This window comes from Psammomys obesus, unplaced genomic scaffold (genome assembly GCF_907164565.1).
Source record: "Psammomys obesus unplaced genomic scaffold, mPsaObe1.curated_primary_1811, whole genome shotgun sequence".
NCBI lineage: Eukaryota > Metazoa > Chordata > Mammalia > Rodentia > Muridae > Psammomys > Psammomys obesus.
Window position 1 is genome coordinate 4,097,321 of NW_026592710.1, and position 27,288 is coordinate 4,124,608.

Genomic DNA, 27,288 nt, shown 5'->3' on the forward strand with positions numbered 1-27,288 from the left:
TATCTATCTATCTATCTATCTATCTATCTATCTATCTATCTATCTATATTATTTTTACATTATTTTGTATGCATGTGTGCCTGTACACCAGAAGAGGACACAAGATCTCATTATAGATGGTTGTGAGCCACCATGTGGTTGCTGGGAATTGAACTCAGGCCCTTTGGAAGAACAGCCAGGGCTCTTAACCTCTGAGCCATTTCTCCAGCCCCGATGTCTCATTCTTAAAGCCTGTAAGGCATTCTAGGCTAACCAGCCAGGTCTATACTAGCCATACACAGTGAAGTCTTGTCTCAAAAACAGTTAGTGCAGTTTGGGTTGCAATAGACCAGCCACTTAGGCAGGCTAAGTGGGAGCAGTTGTAGTACTGCTTCTGGGACAGAGAGTGACTGTCCCTGGTGTGTCTTTGCCGGAAGTTTTCTCTAGAGACACTTTGGGCTGAACTGGGATTTCATTTTCCATGTCAAGGTTCCTGTCTCTTCTGTTGTCTTTTATTTTTTCTAGCAAGTGGGTTTTCTTTGTTTCTTAGCTAAGGTAACAGGCAGGTTTGTCTGCTATAGCCACCAGTCATGCCTTATGTTTTGGCTCTAGTTTAGTGCCCACAATTATCTGACTTCACCTTTGATGGCTCAGTAGGTACAGAAATATTCAAGACAGAATTGGACTAAACTCTGTTTTATGTCCATATACTAGGGTTTTGGTCCAGGATAAGTGGCCTGCTGATTGTATGGAAGGGTTAAGTACAGAAGAGATTGTGAAAAGGGACTGTGACATTGTAGCAGGGGTCATGGCACCTTAAACTGGCTCCATCAAGCTGTATGGAAGGAAGATAACCGTGGCCTGACTACCTGAGTTTGAGCCTCTGAACCCACATGGTAAAAAGAGAACTGATGAAGTCGTTTTGGCCAGTCATCCTTGCTGTATGAGAAATAAATCTCTTGTGGGTCTTGTTACTATCCAGAGCTTGTGATTTGGCTGTGTAAAGTGGGACAGCCAGGATACAGTGATTTGTGTAGGCTCTTTGCCCTATGGGCATTCTCAGGTGTGTCAAGCGTTTTTTGGCAGTGGGTGTCACTGTCAGCTGAGGTCTCATGGTTCAGATCTTTGGGCAGGCTTCATTTCCTTTACTCTAGTTGTGGACCATCAGCTTAGCAGTTGCAGTTGTATGTCTTTAGGTGAACATGGAAGACGTGTGCTAGAGAGAGGCCAGCAGGTAAGAGTGCTTTCTGGTATTGCTCTTGCAGAGCCCCGTGTTAGGTGGCTCACAACTGCCTGTAACACCAGCTCTCGGGAATTGATGCAGGCTACTGCCCTCATGTGTATGTACCTACATGCACACACACATATAGACATGTAATTTAAAATAATAAAAATAAATTCTAAAGACAGTGCCCTGAGAATGGGTTTGGGAGAAAGAACCCAGATGTGTTCACGCCTGTGGCACCTGTGTGCGCCTTGTTGCACCTTTCCTTCACTTCTCTCTGTCCCTAAGCTCTTGTCTTCATGAGCTCTCAGAATTACAGAAAGCAAGCTGAAGACTAGAAACGGACAGTTTGGAAGACTGTAAAAGGTGGAGAGCCCGTGAACTTTCTGTACCTACAGGGGTTTAGCAATTGATGTTTCACAGTGACGACCTTGAGTAGATCTGATGCAGGAAACACTGCTCAGTATTGTGCTCTGCTTAACAAAAGATGGAAGTGTGAGGAGTTTCACAAGTTAAAAGGAATTGATTCTTTGTGTGTGTTTAGATACAGTCTCATGGAACTGAGGCTGACCTAAACTCTGTATGTAGCTGAGGCTGGCCATGAACTCCTGATCCTCCTGCCTCTGCTTCTCAAGTGCTGGGATTATAAATGTTGCTACCCCGGCTTGATTGTTTTTTAAAAGATAATCTTATTAAAATAGAATTCATAAATCATCACCTAGACCCTATGACTATTTTGTTCTTTGGTATGTTAACAGTTATGCAGCTGTCTCCATTGTGTAAATCTACAACATTCTCATCTCTCCAGAAAGAAAATCTGCTGAAATCAAATAACACTACATACATATGTGGGATTATCATAATGAACTTGAGTTCTTTCCTCCCCCCCCCCCCCCCCCGACAGGGTTTCTCTGTATAGCCTTGGCTGGCCTTGACTCACTTTTTAGACCTGGCTCGCGTCAAACTCTTAGAGATCTGCCTGCCTCTGCCTCTGAGTGCTGGGATTACAGGTGTGAGCCGCTGTGCCTGGATGAAATTGAGTATTTTGTACAATTAATACACACACAAAAAATTGTATGTTTTAGGAGGCATTGTGGAATTCTTTCCTGTACTTGGGCAGTTACTAACCTGCCTCCTGTCTTGATGCAGACTCAGTATTGTGTTGTGTGGCTGTTGAGTTTCTGTTGGGATGGTACTCGGAAATTCATGTCACTGTACTTCTTTTCTGGGTGCCAAATCCCTGTAAGTATCTGCCACATCATGAATATCCATTCACCAGTCAGTGAGGCTGTCTTTCCTGTTAGTAAAACGCTGATGTGAATTTCAAAGAAGTTTTATATCATCATGATTTTTGTTCGCTTGAGTAACATGCGGAAGGTAGAAATGTTGTCTTACAGTTTACTCAGTTTACTCTGATTCTTCTGCGAGGTGGCTGCTCTGCATAGTGCTCCCACCAGCAGGGCTGAGGGTTCCAGTTCCTGCCCTTGCTAATTAATACTTGCTTCTGTCCATCTTTGTTATTTCTGCTGTTCTTATAGATGGAAAGTTGGCAGTCAATTGTAGTTTTAATTTTCATTTCTCTGATGACTGATGGTGTTTGTTCATAGGCTTATTGTTGTGTGTGTCTGCCTGATTCATTTCTGTTTTTGTACAGTCAGTTTTTTTCCTGCTGAATTGTGAGAGTTCTTTCTACAATCAGTTTGTAATCAGACCTTTTCTTTTATTTTATGGGCTGTCTTTTGGTTGTCTTTTGAAGCATAAAGTGTTGCAATTTAATGAGTTGGTACCTGTCAGTTTGTGTCACATTTAAGCCATGGCCTCATCCAAAGTCAGAAAACCCCATGCCCATCCTTTCTTCTAAGTTTATAGCTTGAGCTCTTGTGTTCAGATCTGTGATGCATTTTTGTGTACATTTTCTTTGTGGTGTGAGGTAGACTTCTGTTCGTATGTGGTGTGCAGGTGTTGAAAAACCCTGTTCTTTCCTCACTGAAGTGTCTTACTTGTTGAAAGTGGTGTTACTGTCGATGTGAAGGTCTTTTTGAGCGTCAGCACTCACTGGGTCTCTCTGCACACTTAGATTCTGCCGTCACCATGGGCATCACCTCTTCCTGGAGCTCTGTAATATAGTGGTGTTTGTTCTGTTTTCAGTGACCTCACACTTGTTGTGGTGCTACTGCCTCAGCACCCTGAGGGCTGAGTTTGCAGGCCTGTGAGGCCCTCCAGCTGGGCTCCTTTTTTTTTTTTTTTAAGGATTTCTTTGGTTATAATTCATTCCTTGTGTTTATTTGAATATTGGAATCAACTTGCCAGTTTCTACAAAAAATGCAATTGAGAGTATGTTAAATCTGTATCTATCTTAGGAGTTAAAGTCCTCCTAATGTATCTGCCTATATGCTTAGTAACTCCTCCTTAGCTCAAGAAGTTGTGCACCTTACAAGCATATAGCTGCCTGCACTTATCAAGGCAGTGAGCTGACTTGATAGAACACTGAAGTTCACGGGTAGACTGCAGCTAGACCCTGCAGGGTATGAGACAGCAAGCAGCTATGTTACAGCCTGTACATGCTTGTGTGTGTACATGCTTCCTTTGATGTGAAAGTTTGCTGATAGTTTGTCTCTGTAGCAAAAAAATTGGCATGCTGGTTAATACACATTTTGGTTAATAAAGAATCAGCACATTGTTTTTCATGTGTGTGTGGTATATGTGTGAATATATATACATGTAATTATTGGAGGTGGAACCTGTGGCATTGACATATATGTAGTTGTTGGAGGCAGAAGATATTCTGGTATTTATCGTGGAGCATCTGTTACTGTGTTTTTGAGTCAGGCCATTTACTCAGCAGATAATAACAGTGTCTGTGTAAAGCTCAGAAAAGGGCAGACTCAGTCTCTTCCTGTCTTCATGGAGCAAATGGGGGGGGGGTGGGAGCAAGGGAGGGGACTGACATTAGTCGGGGATGTCATGTGAACTACAGGTGGTGTTCAGTGCTCTCAAGGCAGATGTAATATTGGATAAAGGTTAACTGAGAGGATGGAGGCTCACCAAGGAAAGAGTTACAGACAGAGCTCCAGGTGACCAGGTGGGCGCATTGTAAGAGTAGTAGAATTGATTGGATAGTTAGTTCTCCTCTAAGGTGCTAGTAAGGGCTCTTTGGCTCCAATTGCATACAGTCCGGCCACATACACACCATGTTGAAGTCTTCAGAGTTTGACTGTGTGTGGGATCTGTACTTCCTCATGGTTGTAGGCAAGGCACAAATCTGTTCTTGACCTAGCAGGTGTACTTCCTCCAGGCCTACAGCTCACATGTGCTTGATAGCTCTACTTGTTGTCTATCTCTGTGTTTTAGTTTGGATGAGACTTCTACAAGCCTCCTTGGCCTCTCTGTCCAGATTGGGTCAGATATCAGCATGCCACAGCACTCTGCTCTCTGTTCACAGTCTTGGGGTTGCTTGCTCACTCTTCTTTTTCCTCAATGATGCTACACGTTTCTAGAGGTCGGGCATGAGTATCTGGGCATCATTTGGTTGAGAAATGAGCCAATGAGTAAACAGGATGTGATCAGTATCTAGAGAAAATCATGCTTGACAAGAACTCTTAGTAGTGTTTGGTTGAAGAAAGAGCTAGAAGACTTGAGTGTACACACATAGCCCTCTGAGTGAGCAAATGTATTTTTGTAGTAGAGTGTAGGCCTTGATAGAAAGTGCCTCTTAGATTGTGAGCCATATCTACTGGCAGCTTGGTGAGGCCCAAGTGAGAAGTGAATATAAGAGAAAGATGATGCAAAAGTATGTGCACGCAGAGTCACATTGGAAACGTGGGGGCAATGTTTAAGAGTCATTCATGGCACTGTCAGATAGCAGGAGGACCCTCAGGTTGAAGTGCTTGGCTGACAGTCTTTTTGGCACAGGGCAAAATGGAAAATGGTTAGCTCATCTGGAAGGTTCTTGGGGCCTTGCTGGACTGGGCTCAGTGCTGTGTCCTTTCGTTCAAGGCAGTAGCAGTGCCTTTGGTTGGGTAGAGTGAATAGTTGCAAAAGAATTAGGAGAACTCTGTAGTGCTTGAGTTTGCTGTTGGGGAAAAGAAGGTACTTGAGGATAGAAAAAGGAAGAGGATATGGCCAGAGAGGCAGCTGAACAGGATACTACCGTATGAGGCTTGGGAGTGGGTCAAGGTTGTCATGCAGCTGTCAGAGCAGAGCGAATAGAGAAATACAGATAGGTTGTTGATTCTTTCAAGAATTCTAGTGGTGGGCTGGAGAGATGCTTCAGTAGTTAAGAGCATTGGCTGCTCTTGCAGAGGACCCAGGTTTGATTCTCAGCACCCAGATAGCAGGTCATAGCCTTCTGAAATGTCAGTTCCAGGGATCCAACACCCTCTCCAGCTTCTGCATAAACCAGGCACATAAGTGGTACATAGACACACTTGAGGGCAGAACACTTATACACATTAAAAAAATAAATTTTGCTGCTATATGCGGATTATTGAAGAAACTGATAGTGCTAGTTTAAGGAAAGAAACAAAAATGGGGCAGCTGTGCTTGTTGGGCTGTCTTGAAGCTGTAAAACTTGAGGGGCCTGGCTAACCTCTGCTGAGGGCTCATGAAAATACCATTTCAGTGTTAGTCCGGGCTGGGCTCTCAAGTGAAGCTTCAGCTGGACCAAGAATTGGCTTCCAAGCTCCCAGGGTCATCTGAGGATTCACGTAGTGGGAGGCTATCCTCAATTTCTGTTAATGAGCCTCTCCTACTTGGCATTTTCTTTTATCAGTAAGTTAAGATCTGGGTAACAAGATGATAGAAGTCCCATCTGTTTCACCTAGGAAATGAAACCTTTACTGGTCTACAGCAAGTGTGTACCCACACTCAAGGCTTGAGAGTGTACGAAGGTGTGAACATCAGGGTTGTGGGGGTCCGTCATGAAGTTTGCTTCCTATAGTAGGGAGGGTGACTAGGAGATATTAGGGCAGGACTTCAAGTGGAGGCTGCAATATGGTAGGATGGAGCTTGCAGTGATGAGCATTATGGGAGAGCTGTTACAGGTGAAGGTTAAGATGTGGCCATGTGGTGATGCTTTTCTGTATCCTATATCACCAGCATACATAGGTCACTTTTCCTGTCATTAACATTACTGTCTTGTAACTGGCCCTGATGAGAGTTGCCCGTGTTGAAAGTAGACTTGTTCCCTGAGGTTCCTGGCCAGTGCAGGTTTCTCCTCCTCCTGTATCAGGGTGCTGTTGAGACTGAAATGAGTCAGTCCATTTAGATGTATTTTATATGTTAAATGAAGGGACAGTACTGCTCTTTGATAAATGTTGAATGCATGGAATTTATGGCATCTTCTTTGCTCACTTGGGTTTCATTGTAATGGACGTAGGTTATGGAACTGGACTGTGTTTAATACTGTGCTATTTTGGGGCTTTGTGAGTAGTGCATTTGCTTTTATTTTTATGGTAGATGAGCCCAAGCTGCTGTACCTTTCCGAGCCCTGTGTTCAGTTTTTATTGCTTTAAAAAACAAACAAAACCTGTCCCTGCCGTCCCGGCACTCATGCTCCTGCTGGTGTGTGCGGTTTTAGCACTGTTTCTTGTGATTTGCTGCCTCTGATCTTCCCTGGGCTTGGCAGTCTGATACTTAAGTGTGTTAGGAGTCGTTCAATGGTACCCATGCTCGGGATGTGGGTTGAGAGCCGCTGTTTTCAGTTAAGTAGGTGGGGCGATGTGCACTGACCCTGTAAAAGCCTGTCTTGGCTTTCCAGTGTGCCTTGGCTTCCTTCTTCGCTCTCCTGTGTTCTTCATGTTGAGGTGTTCTTCCACACCTCCACTGCTTGGAGCAGGCATGTCTGCCATTGTCTTGTTCTGTGCCTCATTGCTTTTGTGGAAACCCTGTCGTTCCCTCCCTTAGCTTTGTTGGGGCTGTAATAATAGGTTATGGGTGGTTATAAGTTATGGATATGATCATGAGCCAGAAAATGCCTGAGAAGTTCCGAAGATCTTTACACAGGTCAGCACTGAGGCATGCTTTGCATTAATTAGCCTGTTCACTTTTCCTGCTCCAACTATGGGAACTTCCCTAGTGGGGCAGCATTCCCAAGTTCCTGTGGAGGCTAGGAGACTTCTCCCTGACCAGTGATCCTGGTCAAGTGCTCAGATTTGCTCTCATCCTTTTTCTAGAAAGGCCATAATGTCTTCTACTACCTGTAAGAATAAATTAAGATTTGTAGTGTGAGATGACACTGTGACATGATGAGGTGTTACATGGTGTCTTACTTAGGGGTCGTCTTGCTGCAGTAAAACTGTGACCAGAAAACAAGTTGGGGAGGAAAGGTTTATTTGAACTTACACTTCCACATCGATGGTCATCACCAAAGGAAGTCAGGACAGGAACTCTGCAAAGGCAGGGACCTGGAGGCAGGAGCTGAGCCAGAGTACAGGGAAGGTGCTGCTTATTGGATTACTTCCAATACTTGCCAGCCTGCTTTGTGTGTGTATGTGTATCTATATGTGTATATAATCCAGGACCACCAGTCTAGGGATGGCAGCACCCAGGATGGCCTAGGCCTCTCATCGTTGATCACTAATTGGGAAAATGCCTTAGGCTGGATCTCATGGAGGCCTTTCCTCAACTGAGGCTCCTTCCTCCCTGATGACTCTAGCTTGGGTCAGATAGACACAAAACCAGCCAGAGCAACCGACTCCTTGTCAACTTGACACACAAACACAGCACTGTTAAGCCATAGCCCTTCTTTTCTTACTCATCCCCAAGATCTCACATTAAAAACATAAATAACTTGAAAAGTCCCACAGTCTTTACAAATTAAAACACATTAAAATTTCAGATCCTTTAAAACATCCAATTTCTTTTAGAAATCCAAAGTCTTTTAAAATTCAGTCTCTCAATTGTGGGCCCTAGTAAAATAAAAAACTAAATCAAATACCTTCTTACTTCAAGAGGGAAAATCAGGGCACAGTCACAATCAAATCAAAACAAAATCAGACTCCAACTATTCAGTGTCTGGGATTGACTCACAATCTTGTGGACTCCTTCGAAGGGCTTGGGTCACTTCTCCAGCTCTGCCCTCTGCAGCACACACAGCCTGTCTTCTAGGCTCCAGTGGGCTCCACTCCATCGCTGCTGCTGTTCTTGGTGTTCATCCCTTGGCACTGGCATCTCCATAACACTGGGGTCCTCTGCTGCAGCTGGGCTGCACCTTCACCAATAGCCTCTCCTGGGACCCCTTCATTCCTGAGCCTTCAAAACCAGCACCACCTGGGTGACTCTTACGCTACCAAGTTCAGTTGCCAGCAGGAATACAACCTCATCCAATTCCAGAACACAGCTTCTCTGTACTCTCAGGAAACACTTTCAGAAGATGTCACCTCAGTGATGCTGGCTCTTCTCAGTCACCGCTGATTTCTTCCCTCTAGGTGACCATCATCAATTGTCCCAATAATGCAAAGGTTTCACTTTGATGGTGCTGGTTTCTTGTTAATCACACTGTCTCTTCCTTCAGCCTAAGCTGATCCAAATGACAGAATGTTGATTCAGAATATCACCATTCTGGAAGATCCTTTAAGCTTTCCTCTGAAGCTTCACAGCCAGCCTCCATTGCCTGCACTCTGTCAAAATTCTTACCTTCCAGCCTCCATAGAACATCTCACTGAGCGCTCCCATCCTCACACTCAGTAGCTGTTTCTAGCCCAAAGTTCCAGAGTCCTTCCACAGTCCTCAAAACATGGTTAGGTCTGTCACAGCAATACTCACTATGCTGAGACCAACTTGTCTCAGAGTTTCTGTTGCTGCAACGAAACATCATAACCAAAAGGCAAGTTGGGCAGGAAAGGGTTTATTTCCCTTACAGTTCTACATCGCTGTTCATCACCAAAGGAAGTTAGGACAGAAACTCAGTCAGGGCAGGGACCTGGAGGCACAAGCTGAGGCAGAGGACAGGGAGGGTGCTGCTTACTGGCTTGCTTCTCCTGGCTTGCCAGCCTGTTTTCTTATAGAACCCAGGAACACCAGTTCAGAGATGGCAGCACCTGTGATGGCCTGGGCCCTTCATCATTGATCACTAATTGGGAAAATACCTTACGGCTGGATCTCCTTCCTCAGATGACTCCAGCTTGTGTCACATAGACACAAAACCAGTCAGTGCAGATGGAGGGCCTAGATGATTCTGCTGATGCTTCATCTCTGTCTCTGAGAAGTTTGTAAGAATCACTAACACAGGGAGGGTCGTTTTAGCTCTTACATGTTTTTTTTCCAGAACATGTTCTATTGGAGTATGGATATTTGTACAAATGAGACATTTATTAAGTGCTGTTTGTTTTCAGCCTGTTGACTATTCTTGTTTCCTGGGCAAATTAAGCTTACAAAAATAACAATGGTATGATTCATATCTGTAAAGATCCCTCCAAAATTTCTGAGATCACTTTATACCTTACACACATCACTGGTTGTGGGTGAATCAACCTGATTTCTCTGGCTGTATGAACATCAGGCTGGATGCATTCTAAAACTAGTTCTGAGAAGCTGCTTAGGCTTGCTTCTTTGCTGTGGTCTGTCCTAGACACTTGCTTACCTTTGAATTCAGCTCCGTTGGAGAGTCCATCTACTGTTCTCCAGCTCCCTCCCCTAACAGCTCCCTTAGTAGCTGGTGTCTCATTGGTTTATTTTGCCTGCTGGGAGAAGGGAAGAGCCGCTTGCTCCCCTTAGGTACAAATGTTTGCCTTGGTTTCGTCTCTGTTTTCCAGAATGCTGTAAGGGTTATGGTAGAACTGTAGTCCTTAGGGTGTTTCAGACCTTGTGAAAGGTGGTAAGATAGATAAGCTCAGTATGTGTTTGTGCTATCCCACATACAGACCCCTCTGCCCCTTTGACCTTTCATAGGATCAGGCATGGGTTCGTTCTTCAGTCTCAGATATCATACCCCTGTTCCATGGAATGTCTCCAAAGTGTGTCTTTTGACAGACCTTGCACTTTTCTTATTTAACAGGCTTGTACTGTAGCCAGAGAAAATGAATATTGGCTCTTAGCGTTCATGACAATTCATTTTGTCCAGTTTAATGAATGAATAAAGAAACATGACTTGTTCTAAAACATATCCATAACATTGCTGGACTGAAAGTTCATGGCTACTGATCTGCTCTTGTATGGGGTAGGAGTGCCAAGGCACAGCACCTCAGAGCAATGCCTGGGAATTACAGGGTAGGATGTGACTGGGCTGTGGAGGCAGAAGGAAGGTAAAGTTCATGTTTTCCATGAACTTGTGGAAAAACAGTGTTCATTTATAAATGCCACAAATACATGAACTTCTTTTATGTGGCTGACTGTGAATGAAGCACTGCAGATAATGGAATGAACAGGTACCTTCAAGGGTGCCCTTGATGTACAGTCAGATTTTGAGTATGTTAGAATATGTTTATCCGAGGAGAAAAACTATTAGCTTGGCTTTAGCTGCAGAGTGACCTAGGGATTAAAGGTGGTGTTTTAGGTTAGTTGAAGACATTTCTAAAGGAAGCGAGTCTTCTGCAGTTAAAGGCAGTTTACAGATGACATTCTGCTGAGCCTGTTTCCTTTCCTGGGCCTTTCTATGCCGCAGTTAGGAATGTTTTTTTTTTTTTTTTTTTTTTTTTTTTTTGCCAGTTCTCACCAGTGGAGTGAGAGCAAGAGGGAGCCTCTCTTGACTTGGCTCCTAGAGTGCCTGGCATGAGTGTGTATTGTCCCATCTGTCTCAGTGAAGAGGAACACAGAGACCCAGGAAGTCCTGCCATGGGATAGAAGGGCATTCATGCCAGAGCTGCTGCTTGGGGTGAGCTTTCTGCACATTGGGGCACCTGTTGCAGACTTTTGCATGTGCTAGTGTAGAAATGGATGGTGTTTGAGCTTATATGGCTTATGAATTTCTTTGCTTTACTCGAGATACTGTGCCTAGAATGCCCTGGGAGACTAGTGAGGTGCTAACGGGTACACTCTCTTTTAATGTCATTACTTATATGCCCTGACTGTAGATTTTCAAGAATCAGCCCAAATCTTGATGGAGCAGATGACAAAAATGTTTGCTGTATCACTTGGAATTGGGACAGTGGTTTACCACATTTAGTATGGCTGGTCTCCTTTTTGACTTAATAAGCTTTGTGGATCCTTAGCTAGCTTTAACATCTTCAGTGTTTACTGCAAAGGCTTTAAAGAGCTCTCCTCTGGTCACTCCTCTCTTTCCAGGCTTTTAGTCACTTACTATACAGCATTTTATTTCATTAATTCATCCAAAGACTATGTGCCCATAGGGCAAAAGTGCCTGTATATAACATCCTGACCTAGGCTCTATGAAAAGACTCAGTAAGGGAGACAGTTCCTGCCCAGTTCTTTCTTACTGCATTGGTGGTTCTGTGTTTACATAGCGGTCAGCCCTAACACAGCCATGTCTGATGTTCTCATTACATTTTTTTTTTCTTTCAGTATTGTCTCTTCACCTAGCCTGTTTAGCTTCTGCAGACATTTTGAACGACTCTGCAGTGCCCCTTTTGGATATTTTTGGCAGGTACTAGGCACTGTGTTTAAGTGCCTTACAATTCCTGTAGTTTCTTTTAATCTTGTTTGGATATTCTGGTATAGTTCTAAAAACATTTTTGATCCATAGAATTAGTTAATTGAAGAGTGCCAGGACCATAGGATCTAAGTTCTAAGCCTTGATCTCTGGTTCCTGATGGTCAAGCTATAGCCTTGAATTGAGGCATTGTTGTCTCTAAGGCTTGTTCAAAAAGGATTTCTGGCTCCAAAGAGACTCATGGATCAGAACTCAAGTTTGAGCAAGGCCATCAGATTACCCATGTGAAGGGAAAGTTGGAGAAGTCACATTCATGGTCCTCCTTTCATTTGACTTGAGGAAGCAGAGAAAGAGTGGTTGCCAAGAGTCACACAGGAGTTTATTTCTCACTGTGGGGTCATTTGTGAACCTGCATAAAAGATGGTTAGAGATGGGTCTCCTTCCTAGATATTCTGCCCTCATTGCTCAGAATTGCATCCTGGGGATCAGAATTTTAAGATTTCCCGAGTTGACACTGGTGATGTTGGTTTGGTTAAATGGAATTCAGGTTTCTCCATGATTGCCGGCAAGCACTTTTTAAACACTCCCATAGGTACACATTCAGGAAATGTGTACAGCCGTCCTTTTGAGCCCACACAGTAGTGTGCATTCACCATGGTGAGTGAAGCACTGCACTGAGGGTCAGTTTCCCTTATCCCTCTCCAGCGCCCCTGAGGAGGCGGGATGCCTGTGTTCATTGTTGAGTCTCAGCTCCCTGTGCTGTCTGGCATGTGCTCCTTTCTTATTTGTAGACCGAATGAAGAAGTTACAGGAGAAAGAGATGTGTGCTGTGGGAGGAATAGGCTGTTTCTGACAGACCTTTCCGGAGCTGCCTAATCCTGGGTCCAGAGGCTTCCTGAAGGCCCTTCAGCCTGGTGGAGCTCAGAACACACACTGTAGTGGGAGGATTTGGATTCATACCTCTGCTTTTCCAGGCTGAGGTGCTGCCCTTTTGGGGTGATCTGTCCTGAATTGTCAGCAGTGAGCTGGGGAACCAAGAAGGATGGATGGCTCTGGCTGTGCAGGTCTTGGGACTAGCACTTCTTACTTTGGCCAAGCCACTGCACTGTCAGAGAGAGGCTCAGGAGACAGTGCTCATGTGTCCTGTGAAAGTCCCTTGAGCCAGGCCCAGTACAGAAGTCTAGTCAAGGTGGCTGGCTGGCTTATGTTGTTGCCGTTGTCCTGTGCCATGGCCGTATTTGCTTTAAGAACCAACCTGGAGGTTTTGAGGTTCAGATTTATAAGATTTTGTTTCTGCAAGTTCTTTTCTGGTTAATTCAGCTGGGAACGTTAGGAAGCCAGTGGGTGGAGGGAGTGTGGTTGAGTTCTGTCCATGGGTCTGTCATGTACTCTCAGTGTCTGAGTTCAGTGTTGCCATTGGGAATGTTTTACCACAAACTTACTCTTGGAAGCTAGGTGTGAAAATTCATTGTTTGTCAGGCCACTTATGCTAATGTGTCTTATCGACGCTGGTGATTTAAAAATCTTTGATTTGAGATTGTTAAGATGTCCTGAGTACCAGCTACCCTTAATGTCAATTAGTTTTGGTAATAGGCAGAACATGTTAAGTTTTGAATGTAAACAGTTGTCTTTGTGTGGCTAGCAGGCTTGCTTGGAGGCTGCAGATGTGAGAGTAAGATGGGGTTTTGTTTACTTCACCTTTCCTACCTCTCGTGATGTCTTGAGACCCCATTTATGTGGTGGGTATTTCTAACATCGAGCGATATTCTTTAATTTGTAGGGATGGTCCTTGGGTCTAGATGTTTGCCGAAGTTGTCATTGCAGATACCGTTATAGGTTGCCACTGTTGGTTAAATCAAATGGAAAAGGACTGTAAAAGTCCTACAAGAAGTTTCCAGACCCTGAAGAGAAAGAGTCGGGCTGATAGGTGCAGGGGTCGCATTTTGGGTATTTACATCTGAGACCCTGGATCATCACAGTTGGAAGATAGACAAAAAGGGGACATTTATCAAAGTCAAGTTTAGTCTTTGCGCTTAGAAAATGTTAAAGTTGTTAGACTGTCCTTGTTAACACAGTAGCAGTGGTCTTTGTGGAGGTGGTGTGTTAGTTGAATTCTCGTACTTTGAGGAGATAGCCAAGAGGAGTGCCATTGTAGCAGAGAGTGACACCTTGCCTTTCCTCGGTGACATGGTACAGCAGCTCAGTTACTTTCCAAGGACTGCTAGAAAGTGATAGAACTGAAGTCTTTGTACTTCAGAGATAAAATGCTGTGGGTGACTGTTGAACTTGACGCTGTCTTTGTTTTTTCCAAGTGTAAAAATTACATGTTTATAATATATGATAAGTAATCTAAAATCTCAATTAGTATTGCAGCCAAACAAGAAGTTATTCTTAGGACTGAAAATAATTGGCTGGAGAAATCTAAATATTTTTCTCTTTTTAAAGTTTTCCCTGGATAGGTAGGAAACTTGAGCTTTCTTTGAATGACTGCAGAGCCCATGTCTTCTGACTTCCTCCTCTCTTTCCTCTACATAATGCTGTTTGGCACTCAGTTGAGTCTTCTGTTTGAGTTAGGTGTTTGGTACTTGCTGGGATATGGTTAGTAATGTTGATACTAACTGCAGATAAGGGTGTTGCAGACATTGCTTCTTAGATGTTAATTCTGTGCATCGCACGTGTGTACTCTATTTAAAAAAAATCACACAGGTAATGCACGTTCTCATGTGTCTTAAATTTGGAAGTGCTCTTCAGCCTACAGTGCAAAGCACTGTTACCTCTGAGCCATTTACAGATCACATGCCAGTGTCTCCACCACTCTCAGATACTGTAATGTGCACGTCTCATAAGCAAGAATGCTGCTTTCTCCAACTATAGTAGCCACAACATGGAAATTAGCATTGAGACATTTCTAACATCCAAACCCCAAATCCCATTTCACTTTTCACCATTGTTATAAACCATCCAGTCAGAACCCTGGGGCACATTTCAGTATCCTCTTCATTCACCTTGGTCCCAGATGGCTGTCAGTGGCTCTCCGTCTGTCCTACTTGCAAAACTTGGATATGAAAGAGCCTAGGCTAGTCATTTTGTGGAATGCCCACATGTGGATTTATCTGATGTTACCTCATGCTTAGATTCAGGTTTTGCATCTTTGGCAGGAATATCACAGAAGAGCCAGAGTATGTCTCTTTCAAAGATTAGTTTTACATTTTATTTTCTGTTTCCTTAGAGCGTTTCCCAAAGTGTGTTCTGCGGAACTAGCACCTACTGTGTTCTCAACACCGTGCCGCCTATAGAAGGTAGGATTTGAAAAGCTTTTCACTTACAGGAATGGGTGGGCCTGGCAGCCAGTGCAATTCCTTCCCCAGTGTGGTGAAGACAGCCCTGGAATGGGGAGGCCATGGGCTTCTGCCTTTTGCTGCTGTGTGATCTCAGATGAGTTACTTAGTCCTTTAGGCAAACAGCGCTCACCTCATGAGCTTTCTGTGAGGATTTAAAGCACTAGATTCAGCCATACAGAAAGGTCACAGACCCTGCAAATGTTGGTATTAATACAGCACTTCTGTAACTGTGGAGTCCAGTACTGGACGATGCAGAGTAGGACGAGGGTTTTTTTTTGTGGGAGCCAAAGATTATTTTTTGAATCTTAGTTGAGCTACGTGTAACAGTGCATCTTGGCCAAATTGGTCTGAACCCTCAATTTCCTTATCTGCAGAGTTGGGGTGATTAAATGTCAGTTTCTCATGAGCATGAAACAGAGTCTCTATAAAGTCCTGTCTGGGTGCCCGGTGTGTTACAGTGGACCTCCAGGAAGGTCTGCCTCCTGTTCAGTAATAGAAACATGAGCACCTGTTGCTAGAAGTTGTAGTTGAGTGAGGATGCTGAAAGCCTAGGTGTCATTCAGTGCCAGCTCCCATGCCTTTGCTTTCTGTTTCTACCCCATATTTTATATTAAGTGTAACTGTAGAATGAATAGGAACTTATGGAACCTGGCTTCTGAGCCACCTTAAACCTGGGCCAGGGATGCAGTCACACAACTGAGAAAACAGTTAACACTGGGCCACCTAGAACTAGAAAGGGGGAGAGCGTTACCCAGCTCCATGAAGAGGGAAAGAGAGGTTGTTAAATAACAAGACCGATAGTATTTTGCTACTTTAAATTATCAGTATTTTTTAAGCATTAAGACTCCTTTTGGGGAATTACAGCTGGGTTTCATTTTCTTCATAGCACCTGTCCTGAGCAGCTCTGCACACAGCCAGTGCTTAGTTTCTGTTTGTTTGTGTGGCAGGAGTTGGAAGGCCTCAGTTAGTCATGGCAGTGTGTTGCTGTGAGGGCTGTGTGGGAACGCGCCAGTGTGTGCTTGTTTCCCTGAGCCAGTTCTGAGCCCACTAATTAAAGTTAAGCACATACTAATTAGAGCCAAACACAAGTGTGGAGCGTCCCTTTAATTTTTGTTCTCCACACTGTTGATCCCATGCTGTCCAAGGGTTAGCAGTTGGACTTGCTGTTGCAACAGCGCATGTGTTGTTTCTAGGTCTAGAGTCACCATCACCTCACCTGTGTAAAGATGTTCTCATTGTGCAGAGACCCCAACCTGGTTTATTTTTATTCTAAGTGGAAAGACAATGGAGGTATTACCAGGCCAATCTAGTTAATATGTTTATGACTTTGCGTGCAGAAACCGGAACACTAAGAATCAGGCCAAATGCATTTATTTGGATTTGAGTCAAAGATTTGGTAATGTGAATCTGAATTTTTAGAACCAAAACTGAAGGTTAGAATTCAATTAGCTGAGTGAACATTTTTGTACATTTTGGAAAAATTTAGCTAAATTACACTATGAATCTAAAATTACCATTTAGAAAATATTTGAAGGTTGACTAGAAAGGATGGTTCATTCTCTAGAATTATAGCTGTCAGCCAAGCACATCACCTGCCAATTTCAAGAGCCCCACCAGGTACGTTTTCATTGTGAAGTAGGTAGGAGATTATATTGTGAAGTCAAGTATCATGTGCTTGTGCTGGGTAACGACAGTGCAGTGCTTGCCTGTCGTTTAGTGAGACTCCCACTTTGGTGTCAGAGTTTAACTGTTTGGGTCGAATGTGGAGGTACAGTTAAAACCAGTTTATACTGTAGTTTTATTGTTAAGATACTTTTATTGGGATTTTACAATTGGCACATGTTTGGTTATTTAATAATTTATAGCAATTCTGAAAACATTAAACATTAGCTTTTAATTAGAATCACATTTTTTATGCAGTATCACTATTGAACAGTTCTGTTCCAATGTAAAAAAGTGTGTGTGTGTGTGTGCGCGTGCGCGTGTGGTTTTAAAATTTTTGTTACCATACTTTAACCAGAAATACTGGTTAGATTCTTTTCCTCTGGGGTCTGAATCCAGGACTCTGTGCTTCTTGATGAGCAGCCCACACTGTGCTAAAGCTGGCCATGAAGTGATGTGAAGGATGTGAATTTAGCAGTGCCCCTTCTGCGCTTCGACTCTGCTAATACTGAACTTGCTTCTTCATAAGCTAAAAGGGGAGCATTTACCCCTCATTATGCTTCCTAAGAGCCCCTGGCTGATGTTCAGTATGAACCTAAAATTCGGAAATGGTGCAGTTTAAAGCAGAGCAAGGGGACCTGCTGGTGTGTCCTGCAGCCCTGTGGAGCGCCCTGGTCGAACCCTGACTGACAGTGCTTTCACAGCAGTTTGCTCTTGCTCCTTAAACGTTTGCTGCTGGGTCCTCGCACCGCTGTTTCAGCTGTATCAGAAGGGAGTCCTGGAGCATTTGGCCATTGAGAACAGGGACACACACATAAAGTCTCTCTCTCTCTCTCTCTCTCGCTCTCACACACACACTCAACATTCTTTCATACACACTCATATGTACTTAATGCTGTCTCTCAGTTCACACTCAGCATTCTCTTTTTTATAAATTTAATTTATTTTTAAATTTTATGCGCATTGTTGTTTTGCCTGCATGTATATCTGTGTCAAGATGCTGATCCCTTGGAACTGGAGTTACGTACAATTGTGAGCTGCCATATGGGTGTTGTGATTTGAACCCAGGTCCTCTGGGAGAGCAGCCAGTGCTCTTAACCAGTGAGCCATTTCTACAGCCTCCAAGATTCTACCTCAGTAGTAGTTTTTGTTTTTGTTTTTGAAACAGGGTTTCTCTGTGTACTCATGGCTGTCTTGGAACCAGGCTGGCCTCCAACTCACAAAGATCTGCCTCTGCCTCCCTACTGCTGGGATTAAAGGTGTGCACCTCTGTGCCTAGCTACTTAACATTATCTCTTTCTCACATAAACAATCAACATTCTCTCTCACACACTCATAAACATTCAACATTTCTCTCACACATTCAGCATTCTCTCACACAATTCAACATTTCTCTCACACATTCAGCATTCTCTCACAATTCAACATTTGTACACACATTCAGCATTCTCTCTCACTCTCATACACTCATCTGTCTTTGCCTTTCTGACACACACACAGACACATACAGTACACATCCCACACTCACTTTACTGCTGGCAGCCAGGTTTCTTAGAGGCTAAAGGGACAGAAATTTAGCATCAGTTGTGACCACAAATGGAAATAGAAACTAGGACTTAATATTCTGTTCTGCTTTAAATAACTTTCTCAGGAAGATGACCGTTCACATACAGGGCATGCGCAGCATTGGCTGAGCGCCATCTGAGTGCTGTTTTCATAGAAAAGAAGCCATATACATTTAATAGAATACACACTTTAGAATTACACCTTTACCTTTAAAATTGTGTACTTCACATTTTTTTTGGGGGGGAAGGGGAGAGAATATCAAACCATGCTGGGGTGGAGAGCAAGAAGGTAAAGCCTCGTGGGACTTTGTCTTCTGAGCCTTAAAATTTTATGTTCCTCCCTGATGAAGTATAGGGCACACGCACGAGCTCATGAAATTTCAAAGGTTTTATAGAGCAATTAATAGGAACATCCTGTCATTTTTCTCTTAGTTGATTTCCTTTTTGTTTTAAGCAATATTTTTAAGTTTAATTTTATTTTGGTATTATCTTAAAATTTTAGATTTCTAAGAGTAGTTTCATAAATTTCTCACTGCTATAGACACACACACAGTTGTGTTATAATTCATTTGGATGCATATTTTGTGGACCAAAAAAGAGTTAGTAGGCTAGGACTCTCATTCTGGATGATGTGGTAGATTTTCTCAATTAGTTATTGTACTCAGTATTTACTTCTTCTGACCTTTTCCATAAGAAGAAACATGGTAATCAAATGAGAAGTGTTTGGGAAGAAACATTGTGACTGTAGAAACATTTTGTTGTTGTTTTATTTACCCTTCAAAAGATAGTATTAAATAGAAGCACAGAAATAACTGGACAAATAAATTGTGGTATTTCACTTTTCATATTATCAAACAGTACCAGAAGACCTCTGTAACGATGCTGACTGGTAAGGCATGAACCCTAAATTTTATAGAAATTTGTACTGGAGGGAGAATTAAATGATTTCTAATTCTCTGATTCATGATGTGAGAACACTGGAAATACTAAGTAACTTACCTAAGGTCACACAGGCAGAAAGAAGCAGAATCTGTACAGGTGTGGGCTGTCAATTCCGGGTTGGGTGTTTTTATTATCTTACTGCTATTGTGAAAGCTGATGAGCCCATGACTAGAGCAACTTTAGTATAATGTAATATGCAGTCCTCGGAACTCAGGTGTACTGCCCCTCAGGTATAGACTGCAGATTTCAATTAGCATAAAAAATTGGGAGTGGGTAATTTGAAACTCTGACTGGAATTTGCCACAACTGGCAATGAATTTGGAGGCAGGGAAAGGGATTGCTTTACAGGAGGGGAAAAGTAAATGATCGTAAATAAATGATGGAAGGAAATGCTATATAAAGAAATGATCTAGGAAGCATCAGGTAGTCAGACTTGATGTCCAGTCTAAAAGTAATGAATCCCTTATTCACTTAGAAGGAGCTGCATTTGATGAACTACAGATATGTAGTTCTGCAGATATGTACATGGAAATCAACTTACTAAGAAGTGATAGATTGTTTTTTAAGGTAGAGTTTAGAAAAGCCAGGTTCTGAACTACCTGTTAGTCAACTATAGTCTTAAGTTCCTTATAAGAGTTTGTGATTTCCTTAAGAAGGAATAAATCTCATTTGTAGTCTAGTGGACAAAGCAATATTTAGTTTATGGATAAAAGTCACATATGCTTACAATTCGTCAAACCTAAAACTATGAAATTTTTAACTTGGTTAACAGTTTCTGGATTTTGTGAGGTTAAGTCATTTTGTAATTTTGATGTGTCTTAGAAACACTGAAAGAGCCTTTAAAGTAGCATTCTGGCTCTGGGCGGCTGCTGGGGTTCTTCTCATCTGCTCACATGTAAAGCTCAGTCTATTTCCGAGCCTCACAGGCAGATGCCTGCTGCCGTCCATCCAGAGTGTGTAGATAAGAAACTAAGAGTAATAGAGGCCTTCTGATGCTGTTGGTCTCAGCCCCACACAGAGCTGTTGCTGCTGACCTTGTCAGTGCACTTCAAAGGAGGCCTTCTCTTTCTTTCTCTGAATTTATTGTTTTCTTCTTCATAGATGATCATGGGAACAGCAATAGTAGTCATGTAAAAATCTTTTTACCGAAAAAGCTGCTTGAATGTCTGCCGAAATGTTCAAGTTTACCCAAAGAGAGGCACCGCTGGAACACTAATGAGGTAGATACATTTCAATTTTTAAGGGTATATTATCTTACCATTGTACTTTTTAGGATGGTTTGTGTAGAACTACTTTATACTAGTTTTAAATTAACCACGGAACAAGGAAAATGTCAGTGAAAACAATTCTTAATCTTGAGTTGACACTAACTTGTGTCTTGACCTGTCTGGTGTGCTTGGCTTGCGCTAAGAGCTGTGGAGTGTGCACATGACTGCACTAAAGCAGCATGAGCGTTGGCTGTGTTTCCTTGCCCCTGGCCCCTTGTATTTGGTGGTTTATCTGCCTGCGTCTCAGGGCAACATGAGTTTTGTGTTGTCACAAGTAAATGACCGCAGCCCCAGTGTTTCATGGAGAGCAGTGCTCTGGAAATTCAGTCTGTTGGAGACAGCTTTATCCGTCCTTTGGTGAAGAGATTTTGTTTCAAGTATTGACTGTTTCGCCTTGCTAATAGGAATTTCTGTAGGACTGCAGGCCAGATGGTAGGCCACATATTTGACATCCAGGTAAAGAGTAGGTGGATGGAGTGGATAGTCTTGGGCAGGATTTCCTTTTTTTGGTTAATTTTAGTTAAGGAACCTATACTAAGGTTTTATATATGTATATGAGGTTATATATACTAAGGTTTAGTTTGAAGTCTGGGTATTTAAGGTAGGGTAATAGCTGTTCATGGTGATAGAAATTGGGCATTAACCATTTCAGTGTAGGGTAACACTCGGTTACTGTGGTGAAGAGAGCTGGGCATGTGTCTATCAGTTTGTGAACGACATTCCTTTAGTTCACATGATGGGTTACTGGTTACACCCAGGTACAGCGTAAATCCATTTGTGTCGTGGTTCACTGTTTGCTTCTAAGTTAGCTAAGAGTGCAGCTCCTGTCTCCCACTTGACAGGACATGAAAAGGAACGGTGATGTGTCCGAAGATTTCATCTTGACTCTCTGGGCTGAGGGTGGGGGCTGTGGGGATAAGTTTCTTCACTTGCACAAGCTGCGGTTTTACATCCTCACTGGGACCCTGAGCTTTGCTGCTTCTCCTGTGTGTGTTCTCACTTGCACGGGTGGCCTTTGCTCTGCAGGGAGAGCAGCTTTACCAGGGTCAGCGTTAGCTTCGATGCCTTGGGTTCTAACTAGCATGCTTTACTTATTAAGGGTTTCATATTTTAGACCTGAAGAATAGAGTAAATATGCTGAAAAATTTGTCTTAGTCATGGATAGTACAGTAGACTTTTGAAGCTTTGCAGGAATTCTCTCCTAGTTTAGGAATTACACAGAAACTCTGTGTTTCTTGATGCTCCCTCAGACAGATTTGACACCACGTTTTCATGCTTTAGCTCTGGTTTATAATTGTTACAAACACATAAATTAGTCATGCTCCCCAGTTATATTTCATAGAAATAGGCACTGTAAGTGTGCGTTAGTGATAGCTGAAGTTAGACATTATCTGATAAGTGTGCTCACAGGTTGTAGAAGTGGCTATGGCTAAGTCTGAGACTTAGCTGGTATATAAATTTATGTTGGTACTTTAAACTTTCTTGGAACTTTTAGGCAAGTTCTTTCATCTTTCACATACTTATTTGCTTCTAAGTCTAAATTATTTACACGCTCCACTTTCTAATATATTAGCCGTGTTATAAAACACCAATCAAGGACTTTCTGTGTGTCTGTGTAAGACTAGGTCTTGGTATGCTTTCCAGGCTGGCCTTGAGCTCTTGAGGCCTTAGCCTTCCAAATGTTGCTGTCACAGGCATGAGGCACAATGCCCAGCAGTGTTTATGGAGGAGGATGTGATTAAAGAGGGCGTTTTCTCCAGTGCTGTGGATTGCTGCTGTTGACTCTTTCACAAAACTGAAATATGAAACTGCAGGTCCAGAAGAGAGAAGGTAGACTGTTTGGGAAGGTGTTGCTGCTGCTGTGGGCACAGAGAGGGATGGGTTGCTGGGGGTACAGAGGTAGAGACAGCACAGCTGATGGACAGAGGGCTGGCGCCCTCTCAAGCCATTATTCTAGCAGTGATTGGTCAGCTCAGCGTTGACAGACGCTCTGAGAAAATCTGGTTTAAAGATTGGCTTGCAGTCTGGGGGTTGCAGAATTTCTCCTTATTTCTTTAGAAGAACTAGGAGGTTGCTCAGTATGAAGGGAGAAAGCGTAGGAAGGAGTGACCAATTCTAGGGTGCCTCTGGTGACAGGACCCCAAGCCCTGTGCCTGTTGTGTTAAGAACATGGCCTGGACCACAGGGAGGAGGAAGTGGTTAGTGTGGCCATGGCCACACTTCTGGGCATTTCCTGAGCTCTTCTTCCTGTCTTTTTCATGGTGACCCCAAACTTGAAGGAAAGCTAGTTGGATGAATGTGCCTTTCCCTGGGGTTCTGTGTCATTGTGAGGAGCCCATTTCCCTCCAAAGGACTAGATAACTGTTCTGTGAGAACTATGTGAAGTAGTTAGCTTGTTGGGAATCTTTTTGTGCAAAGGCTGCATTTCTTTTTTTTTTTTAATTTTAATTTTATTAATTACAGTTTATTCACTTTGTATCCCAGCTGTAGCCCCTCCCCCATCCCCTCCCAATTCCACCATCCCTCCCTCTTCTTCTGCTATGCCTCTCCCACAATCCAGCATAGGGGAGGTCCTCCTCCCCTTCCATCTGACCCTAATCTATCGGGTCTCCTCAGGACTGGCTTTATTGTCTTCCTCTGTGGACTAGTAAGGCTGCTCTGCTCCCTTCTCAGGTGCATTTCTTTAGGTCCCACATCCTGGGACAAGGGGCGCCCGCTGGAAGAGGTGTGTGGCCTGAGAGCAGCTGGGTGGTGTGGTGACGGTACCCACCTCACTGTGCACAGCCTGTGCGGAGCAGGACTGGCTCCAGAGCTGCCCGAGAATGGCGGCTGTCCTCCCCAGCCACATGTTCTTCCACCTCCACCCCCTTCTCACAGCTGAACTCCTGGGCACTATGTGACTCATTTGTACTTCATAGGAATTCCTTTACTCGGGCTTGCCTTTAAACATTTGTGGTTTGAGAAAACCCAGTTTCATTTTGTGGGTGTTGGCCATTGGGAAAGTTAAGCCTGTCTGCACTCAGGTGTTGCTGTTCACCAAGAACCTGTGCTTTGCTAGTGACTTGAGTCTAAATTATTTCTATTTCTATTTTTTTTTTTTTTTTTTTTTTTATCTTTTTGAGACAGGGTCTCTCTATATAGCCTTAGCTGTCTTAGACTCTCAGTGTAGATCAGTCTGGCCTCAAACTCACAGTGATCCACCTGCTTCTGTGTCCTTGAATCCTGGGATTACAGGCGCCCATCACCATGCCCAGCTTCTAAATCTAAATATTGTAAGATGAATGGCATTTCCTTTCAGAGACGAGGCTGCATAGGTAGAAAAGGGCTGAATAATTTAGTCAAGGCAGTACTCTTGGTTTAGAGAGATTGTTTCTGAGCTCAATTTCTTTTTTTTTTCTTTAAAAAAATTTTTTTTTGTACATTGGTATTTTGACTGCATATATATCTCTGTGAAGGTGTTGGATGGATCCCCTGAAACAGGAGTTACAAACAGTTGTGAGCTGCCATGTGAGTGCTGGGGATTGAACTTGGGTCCTTTGCAAGAGCACTCAGTGCTTTTAACTGCTGAGCCATCTCTCCAGCCCTTGAGCTTAATTTCTTAAACTTTATTTCTTTTGTTTTTGTAATGAGTGCATGTATGTACAAACTACACCCCCCAGGTGTTTGGAGGCCAGAGGTCAGCCGTGGGGTGTAAGTCTTTAGTTATCATCCCGGTTTTTGAGTCAGGATTCCTTACTGACCTGAAGTTTGCCAGGCAGGGCGGGTTGGCTGGTTAGTGAGCCCCTGGCAACAGTGATTGTAAGCACCCACTGGCCGGGCCTCACTTTATTTTATTCTTTTTAGGTATCGTTTACTTACTGTGTGTGCCTGTGTATGTGCACATGCCACAGTAACTATAGGAAAATCAGAGGACAACTTTGGGAATTAGTTTTCTTCTACCATGTGGGTTCTGGGGATTGAGCTCAGACCGATAGGCTTGTGGCAGCCTCCTGTAACTGCAGAGCCATCTTACTGGCCCCAGTGCTGCCTTTCAGGCAGGATTTTAGTGATAAACTTCAGGTTTTTTTTAAATTTAATTTTATTTTATTAATTATACTTTATTCACTTTGTATCCCCCCCAAAGCCCCTCCTTCCTCCCCTCCCAGTCCCACCCTCCTTCCCTCTTCATCACGAATGCCCCTCCCCAAGTCCACTGATAGGGGAGGTCCTCCTCTCCTTCCTTCTGATCTTAGTCTATCAGATCCCATCAGGAGTGGCTGCATTGTCATCTTCTGTGGCCTGGTAAGGCTGCTCCCCCCTCAGGGGGAGGTGATCAAAGAGCAGGCCAATCAGATTATGTCAGAGGCAGTCCCTCTTCCCATTACTATGGAACCCACTTGGACACTGAACTGCCATGGGCTACATCTGTGCAGGGGTTCTAGGTTATCTCCATGCCTGGTACTTGGTTGGAGTATGAGTCTCTGGGAAGATTAACTTCAGTTTTATGCGTGTGTGGCAAGCACTTTGCTGGCTGGCCCGTCTCTCCAGCCCTTTGAGCTTGCTTTCTTGAGTTGTTATTTATCCAAGGAGCTTAATTCTGTTTTTACAGTGTTGGGGAGTGACCCTAGAACTTGTTCGTACTAAGCCAAGTACAGTACAACTGAAATGCATCCTGTTACTTGTCTCAGCGTAAGACCTCAAGCTGAGTAACATTAGTGTGGGGCATCAAACACCTTCTCCGCTGTGGTCCTGAGTTGGGAAGGGAGTGAGTAGCGGGTTAGTGTTGTAGGTCTGTATCCCAGTGTTTGATGAAGCTGGACATCACTAAGAGGAAGGCTTTGAGGAGATGATGAGGTGACTTTGGCTTAGTTTAGCTGCTTTTATTTAACTCCCCTTCCCCCCTGGCAGGTTTTCTCTGTGTAGCCCTGGGTCTCCTGGAACTCACTCTGTAGACCAGGTTGGCCTCGAACTCAGAGACCTGCCTGCCTCTGCCTCCTGAGTGTTGGAATTAAATGTATGTGCCACTACCCAGCTTATTTTAGCTTTTCCTAACCCACTGCAGTGTATACTTTTCTTTTCTTCTTAAATGTTACTTGAAACTAAGAAGAAATGAAGCGCTGTATCTAGCACAATCTATATTAGATTGTGCTTTCTTGGCTAGGTATAGTGCTCCTGAGGTTCAGGCCCACACGGGAGGCAATGGCGAGGACTACAGCGTGAAAGCCAGCGTTTATTGATTCTATGGGTTCCTCTTCATGAATATTTTTACTTAATCCTTGAATTACTCCTAGGAGGTAGGCTATTTGATCACCCTCATAGTTTAGACAGGAAGTATGACATACAGAGATGCTAAATAGTGTTCTCAGAGTCCTTGAGCTGGGAAGTAAATGGCTGGGGAACGCAACCCTGTAGGTGTGTACACTTAGATTCTTTAATGCTCTGTCCTGAAGAACTGTTACTTTATTATTTATTATAATATAACTATTATTCTCCTTCCTGTTTCAGTTCTCTCCCCTCCCCCTCATGTTTTTGAGATAGGGTCTCATGTATTTCAGGCTAATCTAGACCTTTGCATCTTGACCTCTGTCCTGCCTCTATCCCGGATCAGGAGTTACAGGTGATGGCCATTTCCAACTGGACTCTCTTTCAAAGTGTAGCAGTTATTCAGTGACTTGTAATTTCTTTGTTGTGTAGAATTGTTTGACTTTTTAAATTAATTTCTCCTTTTAAATATATGGTGTCTTGCATGATGATTTTATTTTGATACTATTCATTTCTTAGGGAAATAGTTTTACTTTAGTGCGTGTGATGTATATGCAAATTACATGTATGTGTATATGTGTGTGTGTAGGCCAGACACATGCCCAGTATCTTCCTCAGTTTCTCTCCACATTACTTTCTGAGACAGCGTCTCTTCCTAAACTTGGAGGTCATCAACTTACAAGACTAGCTGGCCACCAAGCTCCAGGCATCCTTCCTCTCTTTTTTCCTGTTAATGATGACTAATGGCAGTCTCCAGATAATGAAGAAGGTACATGAAAACTAGAAAACATGCCTGCGTGTAACTTGGTAGCCAGGCCTGGTTCTTATTCTAGGACAGAGGAGGCAAGGAGCACAGCACATGTATTTATTACTTGACTTAGGTGGAGGCTACTTTGTAACCCATTCTGGCTTAACTCAGGGTCCTCCTGCTTCAGTGTTTTGGATAACAGGCATGCCCACCTTGCCCAGCTGTAGGGTGCACTTCACTGGAACCCAGTCTGTGGTAGTTAGTACAAGGATTCTGTATTCTGAGTTAGTGTTTTTAAAGCCCAGAGCCAGAAATAATTATGCTAATGCAAGTTTCTGATGGCAAATGACTGCTTCATAATTACAGTTGTTACTGCTCTGGGTTGTACATTTGGAATTTCTTTTTTTTTAAGTCATCAATTAACTATTTGACTTAAAACCATAACTGCTGCATTCCTGGGTCTTAGAGTTAGGTCTCAGATGGTGTTCCTCCAGAGACAGACCCAGCACCAACAACCTTCTAAAATGAAATGTTCAAGTTACTTGTCTGTGCTACTGTTTCTGAACTATTAATGTTCTGTTTCTCCTTCTAGTACAAAGTTTTTCTTAAAGTGGCATCACATGGTGGTTGCATTTTTAACAATTTCTGGAAAGATGCTAAAAAAGATTTATATGTGTGAGTGTTTTTTCCTGTGTGTGTCTATGTGTGTATGTATGTGTGTGTTTATGTATGTATGTATGTATGTATGTATGTATGTATGTATGTATGTAT

At 43.2% G+C, this 27,288-nt stretch overlaps 1 protein-coding gene across 14 annotated transcripts in view; it reads left to right on the forward strand.

Annotated features, from left to right (window-relative positions):
- The window catches only part of Camta1 (calmodulin binding transcription activator 1), a 791,014-nt gene that overhangs the window by 13,372 nt on the left and 750,354 nt on the right, over positions 1-27,288 (forward strand). For 13 of the 14 annotated variants that reach the window (XR_008721044.1, XR_008721045.1, XR_008721043.1 and 10 more), the window contains exons 2-3: positions 14,980-15,049; positions 20,362-20,480. Coding sequence is in view for 11 of the 14 variants with exons in the window: in XM_055615328.1 (XP_055471303.1) it covers positions 14,980-15,049; positions 20,362-20,480 (189 nt within the window). In the remaining 3 variants the exon portion in view is untranslated. The remainder of the gene's footprint in view (positions 1-14,979; positions 15,050-20,361; positions 20,481-27,288) is intronic. The other variant, XM_055615331.1, reaches the window with a different exon arrangement.